At 45.0% G+C, this 24009-nt stretch overlaps 2 protein-coding genes across 2 annotated transcripts in view; one reads left to right on the forward strand and one right to left on the reverse strand.

Moving 5' to 3' along the window:
• RB1 (RB transcriptional corepressor 1) overlaps nucleotides 1–24009 on the reverse strand; it is a 179503-nt gene that overhangs the window by 106496 nt on the left and 48998 nt on the right. The gene's annotated exons all lie outside the window — the stretch shown is intronic.
• On the forward strand, nucleotides 282–23020 carry SUCLA2 (succinate-CoA ligase ADP-forming subunit beta). The gene is made up of 11 exons (XM_082198945.1): nucleotides 282–435; nucleotides 5442–5619; nucleotides 6292–6391; nucleotides 6902–7064; nucleotides 9161–9289; nucleotides 12537–12675; nucleotides 13501–13662; nucleotides 13755–13897; nucleotides 18153–18273; nucleotides 20099–20187; nucleotides 21843–23020. The coding sequence occupies exons 1-11, from the start codon at nucleotides 340–342 to the stop codon at nucleotides 21915–21917; spliced, it is 1395 nt and encodes a 464-aa protein (XP_082055071.1). The 5' UTR covers nucleotides 282–339; the 3' UTR covers nucleotides 21918–23020.

Raw genomic sequence — 24009 nt, forward strand, 5'->3', positions numbered from 1 at the left:
GGACGGAGCAGGAGCCCTGCCGGATGAGGCCGGGGCCCGGAGCCTCCCGGCAGACGCCTGCGGGGGACCAGCGAGCAGACTGGGATCGGGAGCATCGGCGGAGGGCGGAGCCTAGTGGCCCAGCGACAGCCCCGCCCCCGCCCTGCATTCGCCGCCTCCTCTTGGAAAGCCGTCCCGTGGCAGGGAGTTCCGCGGGCTGAGTAGGGCTCGACAGGCGGCGCCTGGCCACGGCCCAGCTCGGGGAGAGCAGCGGCCCGCCGGACCCAGCGCGTCTGCGCCCCCCCCCCCGCCGCGCACGCGCACTGCCGCCGAGGCCAGTCCTGAGGGAGGAGGTGGATCATGGCCGCCTCCATGATGGGCGCCCGGGCGGCGGCGGTGGCGGCGGCGAAGCAGCTGCTGGGCTGGGGCTGCGCGGAGCGGAGCGCCGCTGCCAAGGTAAGCGGGGCCGGGCCTCCCTCTGCTCGCCGCGCCCGCGGAGGGAGGACGGCGCGCGGGGACGGGCAGGCCGAGGCGGGGGCAGCGAGGGAAGGTCACCGGGCGCCCCGCCGACAGGCCTCCGGGGCGGAGCCAGCGGGAGCGCGCCGGGCGCGGGTCCTTCCAGGGCCCCCGGGGGGAGAAGCCTCGGGAAGGGCGAGGATCGGGACGGGCCTTGCCGGGAGAGGCGCCCGGCCCCGCGCAGGAACCGCGACTCGCCTCCCCTCGGGGACGGGGAAAGGGGGCTCCGTCTTCGTCTCACCCCCCCCCCAAACTCAGAGAGGCTGCCAGCCTGGGCTGACATATTTGTAGAGGAAGAAAGCAGTGAACCGGTCTTCGCGTACTTGGGATTTCCTTTGCTTTCTTCACTGCATCTCAGCCTTTGCCACCGCATCTCAGCCTCCCACCATCCTGCCTGTGTAATATTTATTTATTCAGAGCGTTTGCTCCCCGGCTCCTCAGCCAAAAAGGCTCCTAGCATGGTTTACATACAGTCAAAGAACAAGACAGTTCCTACCTGTAGACACAGTGGCGTAGCGTGGGGGGTGCCGGCCGCACCGGGCACAACATTTGGGGGGGGGCGCGTTTGGCCGGCCCTCCTCGAGGAAACAGGAACCCCACTGTCCTCGGACCTCCTCCGAAGCCTGGCGGTGGGGCGGAGAGACCTTCTCCCTGCGCCAGCCTTCGGATGGCTGTCCTGAAGACTTCTGGTGGGAGCAGTGGCGTAGCGTGGGGGGTGCAGGGGGGCCTGCTGCACCTGGTGCAACATCTGGGGGCGCGCGGAAGAGACTCGAGTGCTAAAATCCATGGGTTAGGGGGCGCAAATTACTTGCCTTGCCCCAGGTTAGGGGGCGCAAATTACTTGCCTTGCCCCGGGTGCTGAGAACCCACGCTACGCCACTGTGTAGACATAACAATCTAAAAAAAGCAAAAAGACACAAGAGAAAAGGATCAGCGAGGGAAGAGGAAATGCAACAGAGAATTCAGGCACCAGTTTCTAAAGAGCTGTTCCCATCATGACCAGCTGGCCCAGTTCAAGGGGCAGGAGGTGCCCGAGGGAGCTGGGCCTCTAGCAAAGTGGGTGAAATGAGCCCCGCTTCCTGTCTCTGGGTGCCATAGCTGCCCCTGGGTGACAGCTGAGAGGAGACCTGGTGGGGCTGGGCTGTCACCGCGGAGCCATGGCATGAACTCTGACTCTCAGCTCTCCCACGGCTGGAATGCAAGTCTCTGTGGTGTGTCATGAGCTAGGACCTTGAGGTGCTGTTCCTCCTGTTTGTAGCAACTTTGTGGAGGCTTTTTTCTTTCTCCATTTTGGCTTTATTTTGATTTAATAAATATAGACACGGTGTAATATGTTGTGTGTTGTTTATCTGAGGTTTGTATTTACCTATTTTAAAGATCTGTTAAGGAACAGATGATTGTTGTTATGTCCTGATATGTAAAACCACAGAATTCAAAGAGGTTGTACTTTCTTTTCTCCATGACTGTTGTGCAGGCTGTTGAGTAAGTGTTATGCAGATCTCAAGCAGTCAGTCTCTTAGTACAGTTCTGGGAAATTGGTATTACAGATTGAAGTAAAATGTGTTAGCCTTGGTCACAAACTTTGAAGTATAATTTATGTTCTTAATATCAGAGTTACTGTTTTCTATGTGGCTGTATCTTTTTATTAATTACAATACCTGTGTGGCTTTTGGTGGTTCTTTTTCCCCTTAATGAATTTTTTGCAATATAAACAGACCCAATACAATGGTACCTATGTATTAAGCATATCATAAATACAGATTACATAGCTGCTGCTAAAAGCTGTAAATGAAAGTGGCAACCAAAATGTTTTCTTTGCCTGTATGGTTTCTTTCTGTTGGATTCTGATACCATTCAGCGCATGGGTAGCCAGCATGGTGCTATATAGATGTTGCTGGACTCCAGTTCCCAACAGTCCTGTCTGTGGGCCATGCTGGCTGGACTGGTGCCCAGGGCTGATGGGAGTTGGAGTCCAACAGGCTCTGGATGGCACCATGTTAGCTATCCCCAGTTATATGGAGTGGAAGCTCTTCAGGTGATTTGTTTTCCCACGGAATATATGCCATTTCATTAATAGGAATGGGGCTCATTATGTCTGTTCCTGTTTAGCACTCATGGCTCTTTTCACACTGATTCTCTTTGTGCCAATTCTTGGTCCACTTTAGCAGTGCAGGCTCAACCATGAACTCAACAATGCTATTGGGCTTTAGTGGAAAATGTTGTGACCAGTGTCTTTTTTAAAAACTTTATTCACAATAGCCAACAGCCATAGCAAAATAAAACAAGCAATATATAAAATTTAAAAGACAACAATGGGTAAAAAGGGCAATCAAATGACCAAGGTTATCGTTCAGATAGTGGCCCTTAATCTCATTGCACCCTCAATAAACCTAGCAACCTTTGCTGTTGTCTGATCATTTAGATCTGATAAAAGAAAGAACAATGTAGCTGCAGATGGGCGGCCTGGGATGGTAAGTAGGAGTGGGGTGATGAGCTCATTCCTCAGATCTTTATAAAGGGGACAGGACAGTGTTCAAAATTAGCCAGGTGCCAGGCATATTTTGCACCTGATGATCAGCCACTTGTGACCAAGAGAAGCTGCCTGGGGGCCAGTATAGCGCCTGACATCTCCACCATCTGGAGGTGCAGGCCTGGGGATCATTGGATCTTGACAGTTTTCACACACTAATACCACATCCTGTAGAATTCTATCAGTTATATTTTATCTGCACAATCAGAATGAATTTCAGGAACAAAAATGTTTGAGCAGGAGCAGTGAACGACGTTATAGTTGATTGTAGCTTGTCTTCACTTACCCCACTGCCCTGCTCACAGTTGTGTTATGAAACAGAGGCTGGAATAGGCCGATATATATGTGGACTGTCCCTGCATCAAGTGACTTTCCTTTTTTAAGTTTTCAAAGTTCTTATCCTAACTCAAGATTGTCATCTGAACTAGCCATATGTTTAATGGAGTTGTCTTGCCCCCAAATGGCAACTAGGCATTACATTTTGGTTTAAGGAGCCATTTAAGGAGTCCCTTACCTTTCCCGCCCTGACCTGGCCACAGTGATCCATGCGACGGTCACCTCCAGGCTTGACTACTGTAATTCGCTCTACGTGGGACTGCCCTTGAAGCTGTCCCAGAAACTCCAACGGGTGCAGAATGCTGCAGCGAGGCTCCTCATGGGGTCTCTGCCATGGGAGCATATTCACCCAGTGCTTTTCCAGCTGCACTGGCTCCCGGTGGAGTACAGGGTCAGGTTTAAGGTGCTGGTTTTGACCTTTAAAGCCCTTCACGGCCTAGGACCCTCGTACCTACGGGACCGCCTCTCCCGGTGTGCCCCACGGAGGACCTTAAGGTCCATAAATAGCAACACCCTAGAGGTCCCGGGCCCTAAGGAAGTTAGATTAGCCTCAACCAGAGCCAGGGCCTTTTCAACACTGGCTCCAGCCTGGTGGAACGCTCTGCCTCATGAGACTAGGGCCCTGCAGGATCTGATTTCTTTCCGCAGGGCCTGTAAGACAGAGTTGTTCTGCCTGGCCTTTGACTTGGAGCCAATTTGATTCCCTCCCTCTCTTTCTTTTTTCTTTTACCTTTCTCCTCCTGTGATGAGGCTGCATTTTAATATTTTAATGTTTCAATATTTTAATATATTTTAATCTTGTTTTTAAGTTGTATTCATTCAACTTGTTTTTATTATTGCTTGTTAGCTGCCCTGAGCCCGGTAAATAAAAATTATTATTATTATTATTATTTGGCACCTAGCTTATATATCTGACTTTCTAACACTGATTGTGACTTATTTAGATTGTAAAGCAGATAATCTGCCCCCAGGCACACAGTGACAGAAAAGAATGGCATTCTAAAACATATTCATAGAATCATAGAATTGGGTGGGACCCCAAGTGTCATCTAGTCCAGCCCCTACAAGGCAGGAATCTCAGCTAAGGCATCCATGACTGATGGCCATGCACCTTCTACTTAAAAGCCTCCAATGAGAGAGAGTCCATAACCTCCCATGGGAGTATGTTCCACTGTCAAACAGCTCTTACAGACAGAAAGTTTTTCCAGCTGTTTAGCTGGAATCTTTTCTTGTAACTTGAAGCCATTGGTTCAGGTCAGACCCTCCAGAGCAGGAGAAAACAAGCTGGCTCCATGTGACAGCCCTTGGGATATTTGAAGACAGCTATCATATCTTCTCTCAGTCTCCTCTCTTCCAGGCTAAGCATACCCAGCTCCTTCAACCATTCCTGATAAGGCTCGGTTTTCAGACACTTGATCATCTTGGTTGCCCTCCTCTGCACACATCCCATCTTGTCAATATCCTTCTTAAATTGTAGTGTCCTGAATTGGTGGTCTGACCAAGGCGGATGCAGCCTAGAATAGTATTAGATATTTTTTTTGCTGCTGCATTATACTGTTGACTCATGTTAAGCTTATTTCTGTCTTGTATATTCTAAAATATGATTTGCAATTACTTTAAGATTGTTAATGTCTCCTCAACATAATAAGCAGTACTGTGGTACCTCGGGTTCAGAACTTAATTCATTCTGGAGGTCCATTCTTAACCTGAAACTGTTCTTAACTTGAAGCAGCACTTTTGCTGCCACCGCACCACCACCGTGCAATTTCTGTTCTCATCCTGAAGCAAAGTTCTTAACCTGAGGTACTGTTTCTGGGTTAGCAGAGTCTGTAACCTGAAGCGTCTGTAACCCGAGGTACCACTGGATTGCTTTGCCATTTTTCTCCCTGTTTGATATATTTCATTATTATTTACATACCCCCTCCATCCCCTTCATCTCAACCATAGGGTGAAGTTGCTGTTTATCCCTTGGCTGTGTCACTGTAAAAAGATTGCGTTTTGGTTGTTTATATAGTAAAGTATGTAAACTGTAAATAAATGAAGACTTGTTAAACTGAAAGTCGTGTTCCTATTTTCCTAGGTATTCAGTGGAAGACAAGGTTTGTTTCCTAGCTATGTGTTCCAAGTGCAGCAACGAAGGAGCTTGTCGCTGCATGAATACTTAAGTATGGAACTATTAAAAGAAGCTGGCATTTCTGTTCCATATGGATTGGTTGCAAAGACACCAGAGGAAGCTTACAACATTGCAAAAGAAATAGGTATAGAACTGAAGTCTATAGATGTAGTAAATGTTTTCTTTTTGTTGTTTTTCCCCAGGTAATGCTCCATGCACAAAGTTTTAGAGACTTAATAGGTAGTGGTAAAACTGCTTACATTTTTCAAATTCTTACTTCTTTCTCAATTTCTGAGATCCTACAAAATCACTGTAGGAGAGAGAATACCATTCAGAGATTTGTCAACTGTGAAGTCCTTAGATGTACTTTTTGACATTAGTTATGTTACTGACACTTTCCAATTGTATATACTACTAGTCATGCTAATTTATAGCCTGTTCCTCTGCTGCATTGCAAGGCTCCCTGAATTAAAAAAAAAAAAGCATTTTGTCCTCCTTGCTTTGGGGCTATCCCTTTTTCCGGTTCCCTCAGGTCAGGGCTTCGAGAGGCCTACTTGGGGATGCCACATCCTTCAAACACTGTAATATCCTCTGCTTCTGATACCATGACCCAGGGTGAGATTATTCTTTTACTTCAGTACAAGAGTTTTGTTTACGCCCAACATGCTGTCAAAGGTCCCTGTCTTGGCTACTGCAAAGAAGCTTTTCATTCTCTTTTCTAAAACCTAGATCTGCCTAGGTTAAAAAAAACCCCTCAAATAGTATTTGTACATTATTTAATTTGAAACAATTCTTGTCTACCCTCCTTCTATTCCAGGTACAAAGGACCTTGTTGTAAAGGCACAAGTTTTAGCTGGTGGTAGAGGGAAAGGAACCTTTGAAGGTGGCCTTAAAGGAGGAGTGAAAATAGTATTTTCGTAAGTTGAGCTTCTAATTAATTAACACAGAAAGCAAAAACATTAATAGCCCAGGGGCATTTACTATGCATAACTATTTACTATAATTGTTTCAGTATTTGTATTTTTAGAATGCTTGAAATATTACTTAAACTTCAGCAACTTCATTTTGGGACTTTGATCTCTTTTGGGTATAGTAGATTAGATAACATGGATCTTAGGGTGATCTAGTATTTTGTGAATACTTTTTTTATTTTATGAGGGGACAGGTCACCCTACAACTCTGAAAAAGAGGCCTGTTTGCCTTTAGAGTGGCAATTTTAAGAAGAAATGTTTGTGGGGATAATAAATTAAATTCTTTGGGGAAGCAAACTCTTATCTGACAGAATAATACTTTAACAATTATTTTAATTGTGTAATATATTTTATTCTGTTTCATGTATTTTATTCTGTTTAATGTGTTTTGTTTTGTTTTGTGATGACTTTGGCTACACAAATAAATAATATTAATAAATAATATTTATTTATTAGTCCAGAAGAAGCAAGAGAGATTTCCTCCAAAATGATTGGGAAAAAACTGTATACAAAGCAGACAGGAGAAAAGGGCAGAATATGCAATCAAGTGTTTATCTGTGAGCGCAGATATCCCAGGAGAGAGTACTATTTTGCAATAACCATGGAACGATCATTTCAGGTGAGTAGTCTATTTTGAGGAGAAATGCTTTTTACGCCAGTACGTTTCCGAGCACAATTCAAAGTGTTGGTACTGACCTTTAAAGCCCTAAACGGCCTCGGTCCAGTATACCCGAAGGAGCATCTCCACCCCCATCGTTCTACCCGGACACTGAGGTCCAGCACCGAGGGCCTTCTGGCAGTTCCCTCATTGTGAGAAGCAAAGCTACAGGGAACCAGGCAGAGGGCCTTCTCGGTAGTGGCACCTTCCTTGTGGAACGCCCTCTCACCAGATGTCAAAGAGAACAACAACTACCAGACTTTTAGAAGACATCTGAAGGCAGCCCTGTTCAGGGAAGCTTTTAATGTTTGATGCATTACAGTATTTTAATATTTTGTTGGAAGCCGCCCAGAGTGGGTGGGGAAGCCCAGCCAGATGGGCAGGGTATAAATAATAAATTATTATTATTATTATTATTATTATTATTATTATTATTATTATTGAGTTTAGTGTTTTTGGTTGGGACAAAGACTTTTAAGCTGTCTTCAGAAGGATAGTTAGTAGAGCAAAACATAGATTATACAGTCAAACCTCTGTTCCTGAACAGCTCTGTTTTGGAACGTTTAGGCTCCCAAATGCCAAAAACCCAGAAGTAAATGCTCTTGTAACCAATCTGAAGTCGTGCCTCAGTTGTCAAACATTTAGGAAGCCGAAGTGGCTTCCGGTACGGTTTATGTTTGACAACCGAGGTTTAACTGTAGTACCCTAGTTCTCAATCTGGGCAAAATCTTTTGTTTTTGTTTTTCTAGTATGTATTTAAAAAACAACATTCTGCTATCAAACATTGTCAGTGTTATTTACTATAGTATGAAGCAATTAGTTGCCTCATAGGACATATGAATTGTAAGGTGCTTGGTGACAGAAGTGTTTATTAATGTAAGGTTTTGATTAGATATCTGAGCATCTGAGTTTTTTAGAGGTTTTCCTTTTCTGCAGTAGCCTTTAGTAAATCCCCAAATAGCTTCTTACCTGTATAAGTTTAGTAAACAGGCAAGAGTCCTTTCAAGAGAAATACCATGCATGCGCCTGTGACAAGTTCTACAGCAGCCTTTTGGAGGACAGCAGCTGAAAGGGTCCTTTCCGAGAAAATACTGGGTGCATTTTAAACCATCATCTTTTCTTTTGTGCTTAACAAGAGTGTAAATAAGAGCACAGCTTTAGGGACATGAATAAGATTTTAAAATACTTAGACTTGAATACAATTTTTCATATTATAGCCTACCCTGGCAGAAATGGAGCCAAGCTGGATTATGGGTGGTAGCAAATTTGGGGGGGCTAACTGGCCGTGGTAGTGGAGAGCAGGAGAGGGGTTCTTCTTTGGCTTGGATTAAAGTCATTTTCGCATAAAATGAAAACTACAGAATCTGTTTAAAATTCTTAACTTACGCACTGCATGTTGGTACTAAACCTTCAGTGTCTTCAACTGTCTTTCAAGAATGAATTGATAAAAACATAAAACGCTTTAGGAGTTTCCCAAAGTGCTGATCACGACTAATTTCTTCTAAAAATATATTGATTCCTACTGGGGGTAGCGGTGCCCACTTTTTTTAGTAGCTTGTTTCGCTGGCCAGTCGTTTGGGGGGCAAATATTAGATTTGAGTTCTACTCTGCCTTTCTCTGAAAGTTCACAAGCACATAAATAAGAATTTCTCGTGTGAAAGATATAACCACCTTTCCCAACCACATTCATTGGAATATTTTCAGACAGCTGGTTTTTAGAAGGTAGTTAAGATACGATAGCAAGAAAGACTCGAGTCTCCAGGACTGAATTAGGGGCCTGTAAATTTCCAGCTGCCACACCTATAGTTTTTTTATTGACTAATTGATAACCTTTACCTTTCAGTCAACCGGCACTCAAATAGCTGGTTGGCAACCAGGCTATCGTAAATGAGTTATTCTGTGTTTCTAGGTTTTTCTAGGCGTATAATTGAACACTCAGTTTCTATGTAGTATCTAATTGTATATTTTTCATATTCAACCCACAAGTGTGTTACAAAATTACTTTAATATTTTGGGGATTTTAAAAAGACCTTGTTGAAAAGTGTTTCTCTTTTCAGGGTCCTGTACTCATTGGCAGTTCCCAGGGTGGTGTCAATATTGAAGATGTTGCTGCAGAGAATCCTGATGCCATAGCTAAGGAACCAGTTGACATTGTAGAAGGCATTCAAAAGGAGCAGGCCGTCAGGGTACTGAAATGTGCATTGTTGTTCAGCGACAGCTTCTCTATAACCTGTACACATATGGTCCGTTTAACTAAAAGATATAACACTGGATCTTCAGGTTCTTTAATGGTTTCGATTTAGAGTTGTGCAGAGAAAAACCCCGTGGGGTGAATGCTGCTGCGAGTAGAAATAGGTGAGGAGGATATTTTTGCTCCTTCCTCCTCTACTCCCCCCCCTCCACCTTGCTCCAGCAGCCTCCTGTGCCCATAAACATTTGCTCCATAGAGTTTTCACCAGGCAAAAACATTCCTCTTCAACCAGCCCCTGGTTTTTATGATCTAGGACCTTTTAGAGGGGGTGAGATTTTTTTAATGTGTTTTTGTTCTTCTTATCTGGTTTTAATTTAAGTTGCTTTGGGTTGCCTGTGGAAAAAGCAGCTAATAAAAATTAATAAAATAATAAAAAACAATATAGTCCAACTCCTTGCAATGCAGGAATCTCAACTGAAGCATTGATGATATGCTAATCTTCTCTGTATTGTTCCGATTTTAGCATATATGCTGCTGGAGCATACACCACAGCATCCATGACAGTTGGCCATCCAACTTCTGCTTAAAAGCTTCCTGTGAAAGAGAATCCACCAGTTTCCAAGGGAGTCCATTCCACTGTCAAACATCTTTTACTGTCAAAAAGTTCTTCCTGATGTTTAGTTGGAATCTCCTTTTGTAACACAAATCCATTTGTTCAGGTCCAACTCTGGACCGGGAGGGAACAAGCTTGCTCCATCTTCTATCAGACAGCCCTTTAGATAAATGAGGATGGCTGTCATATCTCCTCTCAGTCTCCTGTTTCCCAGGATAAACATCCCCAACTCCCTGAACCATCCCTTATAAGGCTTGATTTCCAGGCCCTTGATCATCTTGGTTGCTCTCTTCTGCACATGGTCCAACTTGTCAATATCCTTAAACTGTGGCACCCAGAACTGGACACAGGACTCCAGGTGGAGTCTAACCAAGGCCAAATAGAGCAGGACTATTATTTCCCTTGAAAAAGCAAGACAACAGCAGCCATATAGTACAGTACAGTACAGTAATGGTATTATGTTAATTATATTCCCTGCCTTTTCTCCTGACAGAGACTCAGGGTGGTGTTAGTGTTAATTCTATCAATGTTCATTTTATGTTTTAGTTTTTAAAATGTATTTTCTATGTTTTAGGGGTTCTTATTTTTATCTGTAAGCCAGCTCGAGTCCCTGTCAGGGAAAAAGGTTGGGCATCAATAGATACCGTATTTTTTGCCCTATAGGACGCACTTTTTCCCCTCCAAAAATGAAGGGGAAATCTGTGTGTGTCCTATGGGGCGATTGCAGGCTTTCGCTGAAGCGTGGAGAAGCTATCAGGAAGCTATCAGCAAGCCTGGGGAGCCTGCGGGAGTTCCCGCAGGGCTCCCTAGTCTGCGGCTAGCAGTCTGCTGCCCAGAGCGCGGGGCGCGCCAAAGCAGAGCGCCCCACACTTCAGGCAGATATCCGTGGCTGGGGGGGATAATTCCCCCCCCTTTATTCCCCCCCCAAAAAAACCCTAGGTGCGTCCTATGGGCCGGTGCGTCCTATAGGGTGAAAAATACGGTATATAATACAACAACAACAGATTAACCTTCACTAGGAGTGGGTCTAATTCCACCCATGGATGATTCCATCTTGCCCACAGAACCTCTCGGTCTTGGCTTTGCTCCGTCCACCGTGTTGACCCAATCTTGGCAGAGGGGCAGGAGGGTTCTTTATACTGTATTTTTCGCACCATAGGGCGCACCGGACCATAGGGCGCACCCAGTTTTTAGGGGGGGAATTCAAGAAAAAAAATCTCCCCCCCCCGCAGCCCCAAAGAGCAGCGTACAGGCTGCACACAACCTCTCCCTGCCGGAGGGGTTGCGTGCAGCTATGGATCAAGCCAAGGCAGCGAGCGGGATGGATCCCACTCGCTGTTTTGGCTTCCCCTAGCCCCGGGAGAGGCTGCGTGGGGCTAAAGAATCCATAGCCCCGTGCAGCCTCTCCTTGGCAGAGGGGTTGCGCGCAGCTATGGAGGAAGCCAAGGCAGCGAGCGGGATCCATCCTGTTTTGGCTTCCCCTTTAGCCCCGTGCAGCCTCTCCTTGGCGGAGGGGCTGCACAGGGCTTTCCTGGCTTTACTGGGAGGTGGGGGGATTCCCTCACCTCTCCCAAAAGCCCGCAGAAGCCGTGCAAACCCTTTAAAGAGATCGCGGCTTCTCCTGGCTTTCCTGGGAGGCGGGGGGATTCCCCCACCTCCCGCAAAACCGGCAGAAGCCGCACGCCTTTTAAAAGGGCTGCACGGCTTCTCCTGGCTTTCCTGGGAGGCGGGGGGATTCCCCCGCCTCCCGCAAAACCAGGCTCCCCCCCCCCCGCCAGCCTTCTAACCAAGTCGGGGGACAGCGGGAATGGCGCGCTGCGCCTCTCCCGCTGTCTCCCAAGTTTGCGGGGCTGGCGACGGGGAGGAGCAGGCTTCTCCCCCCGCCAGCCTTCTAACCAAGTCGGGGGACAGCGGGAATGGCGCGCTGCGCCTCTCCCGCTGTCTCCCAAGTTTGCGGGGCTGGCGACGGGGAGGAGCAGGCTTCTCCCCCCGCCAGCCTTCTAGCCAAGTCGGGGGACAGCGGGAAGGGCGCGCTGCGCCTCTCCCGCTGTCCCCCGAGCTTGTGGGGCTGGCGGTGGGGCTCTCCTGAAGCCTGGAGAGCGAGAGGGGTCGGTGCGCACCAACCCCTCTCGCTCTCCAGGCTTCAGCGAAAGCCTGCATTCGCACCATAGGACGCACACACATTTCCCCTTCATTTTTGGAGGGGAAAAAGTGCGTCCTATAGTGCGAAAAATACGGTAACTCTTTGCTCCCTACTGTGGTTCAGATCACCACAATCCCTGCAGTCCCTGCAGTCTGTCCTCCTGTTTGGTTCAAGAGGAACATTTATTCCAATACCAATAGCAGACTTAGAGTCTGAGGAATGCTTGTGTCTGGATCTTTGTAGCTGGGGGAAAAGTTAAAGCCCCCCCCCCCATTCCTTGATGTCATAGTCTAGATCTGAATCTTCCACCTCCCCAAAAGAGGATGGTTGTGTGTAGGTGTGTAGCAGAGTGGCTCACTTGGGGAGGGGGATGGTTTCCCATCTCTGGCTTATATTTAAGGTAGCTTGAAATGTGCTCATTCTTTCTGAGTTTTCTTGTTTTTGATTGATAAAGGTTCCTTCTGTGTTTCTGTTTTCCAATTCCAGCTGGCCAAGAAAATGGGGTTTCCTGCTAATTTGGTAAACGAAGCAGCTGATAATATGATTAAGATTTACAACCTCTTCATTAAATTTGATGCTACTATGGTAGAAATTAACCCCATGGTTGAAGATTCTACAGGGATTGGTAAAGTTTCTTTCTTTTGGAATTGTTTCACTTTGAAAACTTAATTGTGGAATTTATTAACTTAATTACAAAATAGGATATCTGAGTTTTTGCTCATGTTTTATGAAGAGGATTTATAAACCTCAAACTAGATTTACCGGTTTAAGATGTGCTTTGGCATTGTCTAAATGCGATATTATGCCTTAAATGGCTCTACAAACTGCAGTGAGAAGACATTTTTAGGACTGTCAGTTGCATGTACCGTGACAAGATTCAGAAATTTGGTCAATGTACCCCTTAAATGTGCTCAATCTGATTCCTTTCTCTCTCTATTTTTTTTTTGGGGGGGGAGGTTGGTTCTTCCGAGTTAAATCAGTTTGGCTTTCCCATTTGTACCCTTTGTGTAGGAGCCTCTTCTATGCACACCATTTTCTCTGACTTTCTCATGTGTATTTTCCTGGCTTTGGGAAGAAATATTGTAACTTTGATGGTCTATACATGTAGCAGGATGAGGTGAAAGAGTGTGGTGCATCACTTCAGATTCCAGATGGGGGAATGTCACTCCTGAATTTGACTACTGTAAAAAGTTCCCTGCATGTACAGAACCAGCACAGCAGGCAGGAAACTTATTATTACACATCAGAGAGCATGCAAGGCTTGTTTTCTGCTTTCAGGGAATTTGCATGTTATGGGACATTTAGAATACAGTATCTTCTTCATGTTAAATTGGCTCAGGACTCTGCTACCTTATTTTGCACTGTGTTAGGACTAGCCCACATAGATAACTTGGGAAGTTACTGTTCTTAGCATTAAGGGGTCTAAACACAACTTGTTTGTTTTTCCAAGTGATGTGTATGGACGCAAAGATAAATTTTGATAGCAATTCGGCTTATCGTCAGCAGAAAATATTCGACCTGCAGGACTGGACCCAGGAAGACCAGCGAGACAGAGATGCAGCCAAAGCAGATCTCAATTATATAGGATTAGATGGAAGCATCGGATGTCTTGGTATGTTGGGCATGGTGAATGCTGAATATAGGAACTAAAGGTGCAGCAGTGCCTCCAATAGTTACTGTTTTCTTTTTCTGCCCCTCTTTCAGTGAATGGCGCTGGTCTTGCAATGGCCACTATGGATATAATTAAACTTCATGGAGGCACCCCAGCAAATTTTCTTGATGTTGGCGGTGGTGCTACAGTGCAACAAGTAACAGAGGCCTTTAAACTGATTACATCAGATAAAAAGGTAAGAACACAGTTGCTATTTAGAGTTCTCTGTTTAACCTGATGTTTAATTAATCAAGTATTGCTGCTAGGCAGAAATGCAGGTTACTGTTTCTCCTATGAGCAGGCATCTTCATTCAAGGAATATCCTGACCTCTAAGTACAGTCCTGTGCTAGTTCCGTTGATGTAATCTATAGTGTAAGTTAAAACTGCACGGTAACTTGAGCTTTCGGGTGGCGCTGTGGGTTAAACCACAGAGCCTAGGACTTGCCAATCAGAAGGTCGCTGGTTCAAATCCCCGCGATGGGGTGAGCTCCCGTTGCTCGGTCCCAGCTCCTGCCAACCTAGCAGTTCGAAAGCCCGTCAAAGTGCAAGTAGATAAATAGGTACCGCTCCGGCGGGAAGGTAAACGGCGTTTCCGTGTGCTGCTTTGGTTCGCCAGAAGTGGCTTAGTCATGCTGGCCACATGACCCGGAAGCTGTACGCCGGCTCCCTCAGCCAATAAAGCGAGATGAGCGCCGCAACCCCAGAGTCGGCCACGACTGGACCTAATGGTCAGGGGTCCCTTTACCTTTAACTCGAGCTTTAAAAACCTTTAGTATTTTTTTCAGGTTTCATTAATTTTAAAAGTTTAGACTTTAGGTGGAAATAAGACTTAGCTGAAACTATATATATATATATATATATATATATATATATATATATATGCCTTCTGCGGGAAGGAAGCTATCTTTTACAGGGATTAAATCACCATCTAACTCACGCCTCCCCTCTTCTCTGTTCCCCATTCCCATCTAAATTCATATCTCATTCAAATTCCTACTCTTAGGGATTTGAGCCACACTACCTGATCTCACTGGCTGTAGTAGCAGGTGGTAGAAGGTAGCCAGGGATATAGGAACCTCTCCTTGAGCTAGAGGGTAAATTAACTCAAACTACCAAATAGATACGCAGCTAAAAAGGCAGCAAGGGTGTATGCCAATGATTGTCACATGTGCAGCTGTCTGCCTGTTGGACAGAAGTGATGGATGTGTGCTTGGTGCAATGAGCCCCTGCCCCTTAGGGAATGAGTTAGAGGAAAAAGCAGTAAGAGGAGGCATGATAGAGGTGCTTGGAATTTGCCATAGTCTGGAGAACGTTGATAGAGAAAACTTTTTCTCCCTCTCTCATAATACTTAACTGAGAAACATTCAGTGAAACTGAATGCTGGAAGATTCAGAACAGATAAAAGAAAGTGCTTTACACAGTGCATAATTAAATATGAAATTTGCTCCCACAAGAGATAGTGGTGGGCAGAAATTTCAGTGGCTTTAAAATGAGGATTGGACAAATTTATGGCTGTCAATGGCAGTAGGCTGACAAACAGGAGAATGCCATCATGTCCAAATGCCACGCAGTTGCCTGAAAACAGGCAATTGAATTGCACCCTCTCTTTTTAAAACCCTTTAAAACGTCTTTGGGATAAGAAAACTGTAATGAGAGCCCTCCCTCCCTCTCCATCTGCTGGCGAAGATCTACCATCTGAAAATCTGTGAATACCACTTTGTTGAGGAGATAATACCCACAAAGCAGGAGTGGCAGATGAAATTAGTGGAATACACAGAATTAGCAAGCTCAACCCGCGAAATTAGAGAGCAAGAAGAGAAAATTTTAAAAGAGAAATTGAAGCCATTTCTAGACTACCTTAAAAACCATTGTAAAAATGTTAGAACTTTAATCAGTTTGAAGTAAGCTCAGCAGTTAAAGTTTATAATGAGAAGAATTTGAATGTTTAAATAGTTAGAAAAAATAGAATATGCAGCAGGAATTGGAAATTTAGGAAGCCAGGATGGGAAGTTGATGGAATAGAATTCTGGATTGATGGAATGTATCTATCCCCCCCCCCTTTTTCCCCCTTCCTTTTTATTCTTCAGTGCTGTATTTTGTATTCTTATACATTAATAAATATTTTTTTTAAAACCACTTTCTGTTGCTGGAAAAAACAGAAAGTAAATGAATTGTTAAACTATCTAAAGGAAAGCGAAAGATTGATTTATGGTGGACAAGAGAGATTATAGAAATTCTGTTATCTTTTTTTTTTTTTTTTGCTTCCTGCCACCTAAAGAATTCGAGAAATTGAAAGTGGAGTAATTATCACTAGCCATGAGAAAAAGAATTTGTTTTGAGATAACAGTTGCAGCTGCAGAATGTCAATACTTTGGTTTTTAATGAAGTTATGTTGAGGTGAATTGAATGGCTAATAATAACCAAAACATTAAAAGTTTCCAACATGATAAAAGTGACTGTTGGTATTGTTCAGCAGTTGATAGCTGGACAATTAAAAATGATTAGATCAATGTTTGATGAAGAAAAAGAAAATTAGCCAGATGGTGATGCAAAAAAAAGGAGCCAGAGGAATATGAGGTAAAAAATGGAAAGGGAGAATACTGTATTTTTCGCCCTATAGGACTCACCGTCCCATAAGGCGCACCTAGTTTTTTGGGGGGGAAATAAAGGGGGGGAAATTATTTCCCCCCCAGGCGCGGGGCTGGGGCGGCCCGAGCTTCCCCTGACCCCAGCCCCCAAACAGGCAGCTCTCTGCAAGCCGTGGGAGCCCAGCGCTGGCTCCCGCTGCTTGCGGAGAGGTCCGCAAAGCCTGGACACGCTGATCTCAGCGCGCGCAGGCTTCGGGATGCCGGCAACTCTCCCCAAGCAGCGGGAGCGCTCCTGCTGCTTGCGGAGAGGTCCGCGAAGCCTGGACGCGCTGATCTCAGCGCGCGCAGGCTTCGGCATGCTGGCAACTCTCCCCAAGCAGCGGGAGCGCTCCTGCTGCTTGCGGAGAGGTCTGCGAAGCCTGGACGCGCTGATCTCAGCGCGCGCAGGCTTCGGGATGCCGGCAACTCTCCCCAAGCAGCGGGAGCGCTCCCGCTGCTTGCGGAGAGGTCCGCGAAGCCTGGACGCGCTGATCTCAGCGCGCGCAGGCTTCGGCATGCCGGCAACTCTCCCCAAGCAGCGGTAGCGTTCCCGCTGCTTGCGGAGAGGTCCGCGAAGCCTGGACGCGCTGATCTCAGCGCGCGCAGGCTTCGGCATGCCGGCAACTCTTGCCAAGCAGCGGGAGCGCTCCTGCTGCTTGCGGAGAGGTCCGCGAAGCCTGTACGCACTGAGATCAGCGCGCACAGGCTTTGGCATGCCGGCAACTCTCCCCAAGCAGCGGGAGCGCTCCGCTGCTTGCGGAGAGGTCCGCAAAGCCTGGAGAGTGAGAGGGGTCGGTGTGCACCGACCCCTCTCGCTCTCCAGGCTTCAGCGAAAGCCTGCATTCGCCCCATAGGACGCACACACATTTCCCCTTCATTTTTGGAGGGGAAAAGGTGCGTCCTATAGGGCGAAAAATACGGTACATAGAGGCCCCAGATCAAATTGGTGAAAAGTTGGGAGGAAGACTGGATCAAGAAATAATCAATGGAAGGAAGCAGATGGTCACATGGAAATGGAAATGACCCCCATACAAGGATTTAGGGAAGAAGTAGAATGCCAGAATAGCTCTGCCAACTGTTGCCTGATGCTGTAAATCAGAAGCGGGCACGAGACTTGATGGCACTTAACTTTTATTGCTTAACACCCAGAGAGTCAGCACACACACACACACACACACACACACACACACACAAACTTCAGAGGAGCTAGGTTTCCACCCCACCCACCCCCGTTCTTGAGCTGTGAAAGGGGGAGGGCCCAGAACAGCGCTCTCTTGCAGAGTCCCTATCAGAGTCTGTGCCCACATCAGAGTCCCCTTCACCCCCAATCTCTGGCTCCAATGCTTCCCTGCTGGTTCCCTTTGTCAGTGGCTCCTCCCTGTCCCACCAGTCTGAATCACTGCATAGCTGCCTTGGTTTAAGGTGGGTAAAAGTAAGTAAAAACCCTGACTGTCCCGTTGGGCTGGGTCTCTCATAATGGCTTCCTCCTAAAAACTGGTGTGTGTGTTTGTGTGTGTCTGTGTCTTTTCTAAGGCAAGATATATTTCCAAAACCCAGTGTTATGACTGCATTAGTCTCTTACATGTTTGGACATGTGGTGATGCCTGCCAAGCATGGTTGCCTAAAACTATAAATTCAAAGGTATTAAGAAAAACATATTACTAATTATATGCTCTTTTGCAGCCACATAATTGCATAATGTCTACAAATTAGCAAACTGTTCAACGATCTTCCTTTTGCAAAACAGGCATTATTTTCTTATCAGAAGACGGAATGAATCTGTGCTCCATTATGTTTACAGTTCTATGTACTTTTTTACACAGGTGCAAGCTATTCTGGTGAATATTTTTGGAGGCATTATGCGATGTGATGTGATCTCACAGGGAATAATTATGGCAGTAAAAGATTTGGAGATTAAAATACCTATTGTTGTACGGTTACAAGGTGAGCATTTTACAATAAAAGAATCCTAGGATTGTAGAGTTGGAAGGGCTCCCAAAGGTCATCCAGTCCAACCCCCTGCAGTGCAGGAATCTCAGTCTCGGCTCTGCCGCTCAGCTAGTCGCAAACCATGTGACTGCAAATCTCAACTTGGTTGCTAGGTGGCACCCCTGAGTCACAAAAAGCCACTGGTGATGGGTTAATTTTGAATGCTGCTTCTGCATGCTTTGCAGTACAGAATATAGAAAAGCAGAGCCTGTAACACAATGAATAATCTTCTACAGCTTCTCTTAAATCTGTACCTTTTTTAATTGTATGTTGTTGTTTAGTCGTGTCCGCCTCTTCGTGACCCCCTGGACCAGAGCACGCCAGGCACTCCTGTCTTCCACTGCCTCCCACAGTTTGGTCAAACTCATGCTGGTAGCTTCAAGAACACTGTCCAACAATCTCATCCTCTGTCGTCCCCTTCTCCTTGTGCCAACATCAGGGTCTTTCCCTTCTCTTTCCCAACATCAGGGTCTTTTCCAGGGAGTCTTCTCTTCTCATGAGGTGGCCAAAGTATTGGAGCCTCAGCTTCAGGATATGTCCTTCCAGTGAGCACTCAGGGCTGATTTCCTTAAGAATGGATAGGTTGATCTTCTTGCAGTCCATGGGACTCTCAAGAGTCTCCTCCAGCACCATAATTCAAAAGCATCAACTTCTTATTGTACAGCGTCCCTTTTACTGTTGAAGTTAGACATTCATTGACATACCACAAGCTTATATTTTCCTCCTACATATGAAGATATATCAGTCAGTGATGCTAAAAATATAGACTTAAGCACTGGGGTTCATTAATGGAATCATAGAATTATGGAGTTGGAAGAGACACTAATCCAACCCCCTGAAATGCAGGAATCTCAACTGAAGCATCCATGACAGATGCTTAAAAACGTCCAAGGAAGGAGAGTTTATTATTACCAACCAGGTTATATTTACCTTCCTGTATTAAAAGCTCCAGTTTGTCTTGCTTGTTTCCCATACTCTGTGCATTTGTATAGATACAACTGAAACCATGTGTTGTTCCCTCCAGCTGCTTCTTTCTTGTAGCTTCTTGCCCTTTAGCAGGTTTCTGAAATGCCACCTTATTTTTTGTGCATAAATGCAGCTATTATTCAAAATACCAGGTGTTCTTCTGTCATTTGTAATGTTGTCTCCCTCCCCCTTGAAGATCTAGTTTAAATTATCTTAGTGACTGGTTTCCAGATGTCACCAATGTTTAGTAAGGTTTGAATTGGTAGCAGGGGGTGAAGGGGACTGGCAGGGGTGTGGCAGAAATTGATGGATTCCTGAGTACTCTGGAGAATTTTCCAGTGGAAAAAGTGGATTATCCTTCCAAAGTTCCTTTGTAATGGAGAGACGAGGCAGGCAGTGCCTGATCACTCCTGAGCGTTCTTTCCAGCATTGCAGTGCCTGATTACGGTAACTCCTTGGCATTCTAGAGAGCTATGTGCTATGAAGAAGCTGGACAAAAACTGGAACATAAGCGGCACAAATCTCACTCTGAAGTTAGCAGAGCAGAGGTTGGTGCACAATACAATTGCCTACCATGTCGCAGTAAGGGCACCCAAAACTGACAAAGCTTTTGCCTCTTGGACAACTGGACTCCCACTCTAGCCTTAAAATATATTGTCATATGATTTTGAAAAAGATTGGTTGTAAGGAAAGAGAAGCATTGTAGCTACTTCAATCAAGGCCACAGTGTTGTACTAATTACTATGTCCTGTGTTTGGATAACATTGACAGAAATAACCTGTGAATCCTGAAATATAAAATCTTAACTATGTAGGTACACGAGTTGATGATGCTAAAGCTTTAATAACAGCCAGCGGTCTGAAAATACTTGCCTGCGATGACTTGGATGAAGCTGCTAAAATGGTGAGCTAAAATTTATTTGTATAAATTCTTGCTGTAACATATTTTTGATAAGCATTCTTAACTTACCTAAACATGATGAAATGGCACTCTTAAGCTTTCAGTGTTATAGGATTCTTCACATACTGTAGTATACCGCAAAATGTACGTATGCACAGTCAGGTGGCTGTAAGAATCTAGTCCTGTTAAGGCTTTCCGTATGATCACACAATTTTAAATCGGGCCGTCGGGCTTCACCACATCCCTGCTCTATGCCTGCCGCTCACCATGTTGGAGGGCAAACGTCTGCAGCAGGGAGCCTTCTATGCTTGCGGAGGCTCCCTGTGCAAGCTGAACCACTGAGTAAACCAGGGGTCTAAATTGTGCCTCAAAGCACAGAAAACTCCCTGCTGCAGGTCATAGAATCATATAATTGTAGAGTTGAAAGGGACCACAAGGGTCATGTAGTCCATCCCCTGCAATGCAGGAATCTTTTTTGCCCAGCGTGAGGCTCAAACCCACAACTCTGAGATTAGTTGTGTTTGACTTCCCAACCCATGGAGGGCAGCATCTGTCTACATCTGTTCATAATCAATATACTTATAACTAGACTCCCACCTTATTCAGGATAAGAGACCATGCATATAGCTGTACATGTTTTGAAAGAATGCGCATATAATTATGTAAACTGATGAATGCATAGTAACTTAATGATACTCTGTGAAGCAAGTGCTTGAGGTACAACCCTTTTTGCCCTGAACAGTGTCAGAGGAGGAGTTTGTTAGGTGGTTCTGAGGGAAAGTTGGAGATCACAGGTAGAGTGAATAGACAGCTTAGAGAGAGAAGTGGATGAGAGAATTACAGCCTTCCATCCTACCTGCTAGTGGTAAAGTCTTGACACACCCCTGGTTGGTCACCTTGGCAGGTAAGGGAGCACTTGATGCCACAGCCCCATGGATCTCCTTCTTTGCACACCTTGATGGCGCGGATGCTGGACTCGTTCAGGCCAGTGCAGACAGTCACGCTGCCTCTCAAGCAGTCCAGCACAGCCAGTTTCTCTTGCACTGGGGGAGCACATTCTGCTTTTTAGCTTTCCCACCTTGAGGAAGAAGCTGTCTTGTGTTGATGGGCCTTTCACTCAGACTGAACCTCTGCTTGCTTTCAGACCACCTTCCCCCCTCTCTCAGATCACCTTCACTTGTTCTTCATGTTCCCATGTCCTGTGCACACCCAGCCAAGGAGGACAAACGGACAATAGTTTAATTTTTTATTGACAAAAGCACGCACTTACGGCAGCTCCCAAGCTGCCCAGAATCCACACGCATGCTTCTGGCGACGATGTGGCTGGCATTACTTTCCCAGGTTCAGGCCTGGCAGAGCAGTTCCAAAGGGACCACATTTGGCCCCTGGGCCTAAGGTTCTTCATCCTTGTGTATATTAAGCAGTCAGATGACTTCATCTTTCGGTGGATTAGACTGATATGACTTCCTTTCTGAGCTTTGGTTACACTCTGTAAGCTATTTCTTCCATCTGACTTAGCTGTAACATTTTGCAGTTATTCATACTGTTAATCACCCAAATTACTTTTTATTTGTTGTCATTTCACCTGTACTTGTTGAAGATTTTTAATATTTTATGGAAACAAAATATCTCAAGGTGATTTTTGTTTTGTCTTTTAGGTTGTGAAACTCTCTGAAATAGTCACCTTAGCAAAGCAAGCTCAAGTGGATGTTAAGTTTCAGTTACCAATTTGATCAGACATGTAATGGTTCATGTTCCCCAAACCCTTGTTGTGTTCAGCTTTCTAAAATACTGTTCTATTATTTCTTCTATTATGTATGTGAAGATTTTACTTGCTTGATAGGCAAGCTTGTATCACCTTCCTGTTAATATTCAAAGTGTTTGCTGTAATAATAAAAAAAGTTAAATACTTAGTTGCAGTCTCTCCTTCAGTTACAGCTACAGGAACAGATGCTCTTCGTATGGGGAAATACATGCTTGAGGCTGAAAATGTGTGTTCCCAATAGAAAACCAAAAAGTCCAAAGCTTGTGTTGATCTCAATGATAAACTTAACAGTTTAGGCTTAGTAACATATTGTTGGCATTTGTCTCAGGAGACAATGGAGTGCACCTCCAGGGGTGAAGTCAAACTGCTGCATTAGTATCTGCTGGGCAACTTTAAGAGAAACAATTCATGGAGCACAGAATACTATGGTAATACAGATGAATGAGTTGAGGTATTCTGTATATGCAGTATATCAAATATATTTATATTCTGCAGTACAGTGAATGAACTAGAGCATACTGCTCACTATTTATGAACAGTGCATTTTTACAGCCTGTAAAGCAAAAACTCTTTGAACGTTGTAATTTAATCACTATGAAAGTACTGTCTTCATGATTTTCTGGTACTTAATTTAAAATATCATGTAGATTTGTATACGAACTAATAAATGCTTGTTTCTTTTAGTACTGGGAAGACAGAGTATTCTTTAGAGTAGCAAATAAAATTTATTCAAAGAGCTGAGCATTGTTCTCCTTCACATATTTATATTTAAATGAAATCATTTTTAAATATTACTGTGAAATGCATTACTAAAATCAGTGGGGATCTGAATGTTACAATCTTAGCACTTACATAGTGCCTTAGAGTGTACAAAACGTTCAACATGTGTTATCTCTAATAGTTGTGCCACAAAAACTTATCTGCAGCAAAGTGGGAATGAATGTTATGTTAATAGATACACTTCCTTTTTATAGAAAGCTTCTTTTGGAATATACGTCTAACAAGCTGCGTACAACTGGGAAGCAGGGCCAGATTTGTAACTAGGATAAATAAAGAATTGGAAACCCTTCACATGTTTGTGGCAAATGTGTTTTCATGAGTATTTGTGCAGCAAACATGTAAAGTACAGATGACACACATATGTGCTGACAAACACATCTTTAAACACAACATACATACACGGTTGTAGTCATATGTGACACTTGTTATTACTTGACAATTTTCAACATTGGGTTTTAATAGCTACATGCTCAGTGTTCCCATTTAGTTCAATAATATTTGCATCTCACACCAGGTCATTGACAAGAGTTTAATCTTAAATCTATGGACTCTGCCCCGCTAGTTGGTTTCATGACAAATTGTTCTAGGGCACTGTCATTTTTAAGGCATTTTACCGCTTTGGCATGACTGGAACAACACTTCCTCTTTCCTGGGCAATTTGGTTGGAGGGATGATAGTACTAAATTACTCTTGGTGCTATGTATCACACCACTGTGTTTCTGCTCCTTTTGGGATTTCTAGCTTGTGGGTTTAATGCCCTTTGACATACAGAGTGACACCACCTTCTTAAACTCTCTTATACAGTTGTACCTTGGTTTTCAAACAGCTTAGTTCTCGAACGTTTTAGCTCCCAAACACTGCTCCCAAGTGTTATGGTGTGCGAACCATTTTTGGAAGCTGAACATCTGACAGGGCTTTTGCAGCTTCCGATTGGCTGCAGGAGCCTCCTGCAACCAATCTGAAGCCGCACTTTGGTTTTTGAACATTTTGGAAGTCGAACAGACTTCTGGACCGGATTCCCTTCGACTTCCAAGGTATGAATTTACTGAGAAATAACTCCAGAGGAACAATTCCAAAGAAACAATTCCCCCACCAGACCTTCACCCCCATACAGCACCAGATCCAGCCATAGGGAGCCTGTCTGTCATCCTCTCCAACTACGTCACCCTGCTCCAATCCTTGCGCTACCAACCCTTTATGTGAGTCCCCGTAGGAGCACTCCTGCCCTTGAAGGTGGTCCAGCTAGGGCTGGATTGCCCAGATGAGGAGCCCTAATTGAC

This window comes from Podarcis vaucheri (genome assembly GCF_965113315.1).
Source record: "Podarcis vaucheri genome assembly, chromosome: 1".
In the NCBI taxonomy this organism is placed as follows: Eukaryota; Metazoa; Chordata; class Lepidosauria; order Squamata; family Lacertidae; genus Podarcis; species Podarcis vaucheri.

Bases quoted from the DNA above. Each gene is read 5' to 3' on its own strand.
- SUCLA2 (XM_082198945.1), top strand. From the start codon at position 340: ATGGCCGCCTCCATGATGGGCGCCCGGGCGGCGGCGGTGGCGGCGGCG. The intron at 436-5,441 runs GTAAGCGGGGCC...CTATTTTCCTAG, and splicing joins AGCGGAGCGCCGCTGCCAAG to GTATTCAGTGGAAGACAAGG. The intron at 20,188-21,842 runs GTGAGCTAAAAT...TTTGTCTTTTAG, and splicing joins TGGATGAAGCTGCTAAAATG to GTTGTGAAACTCTCTGAAAT.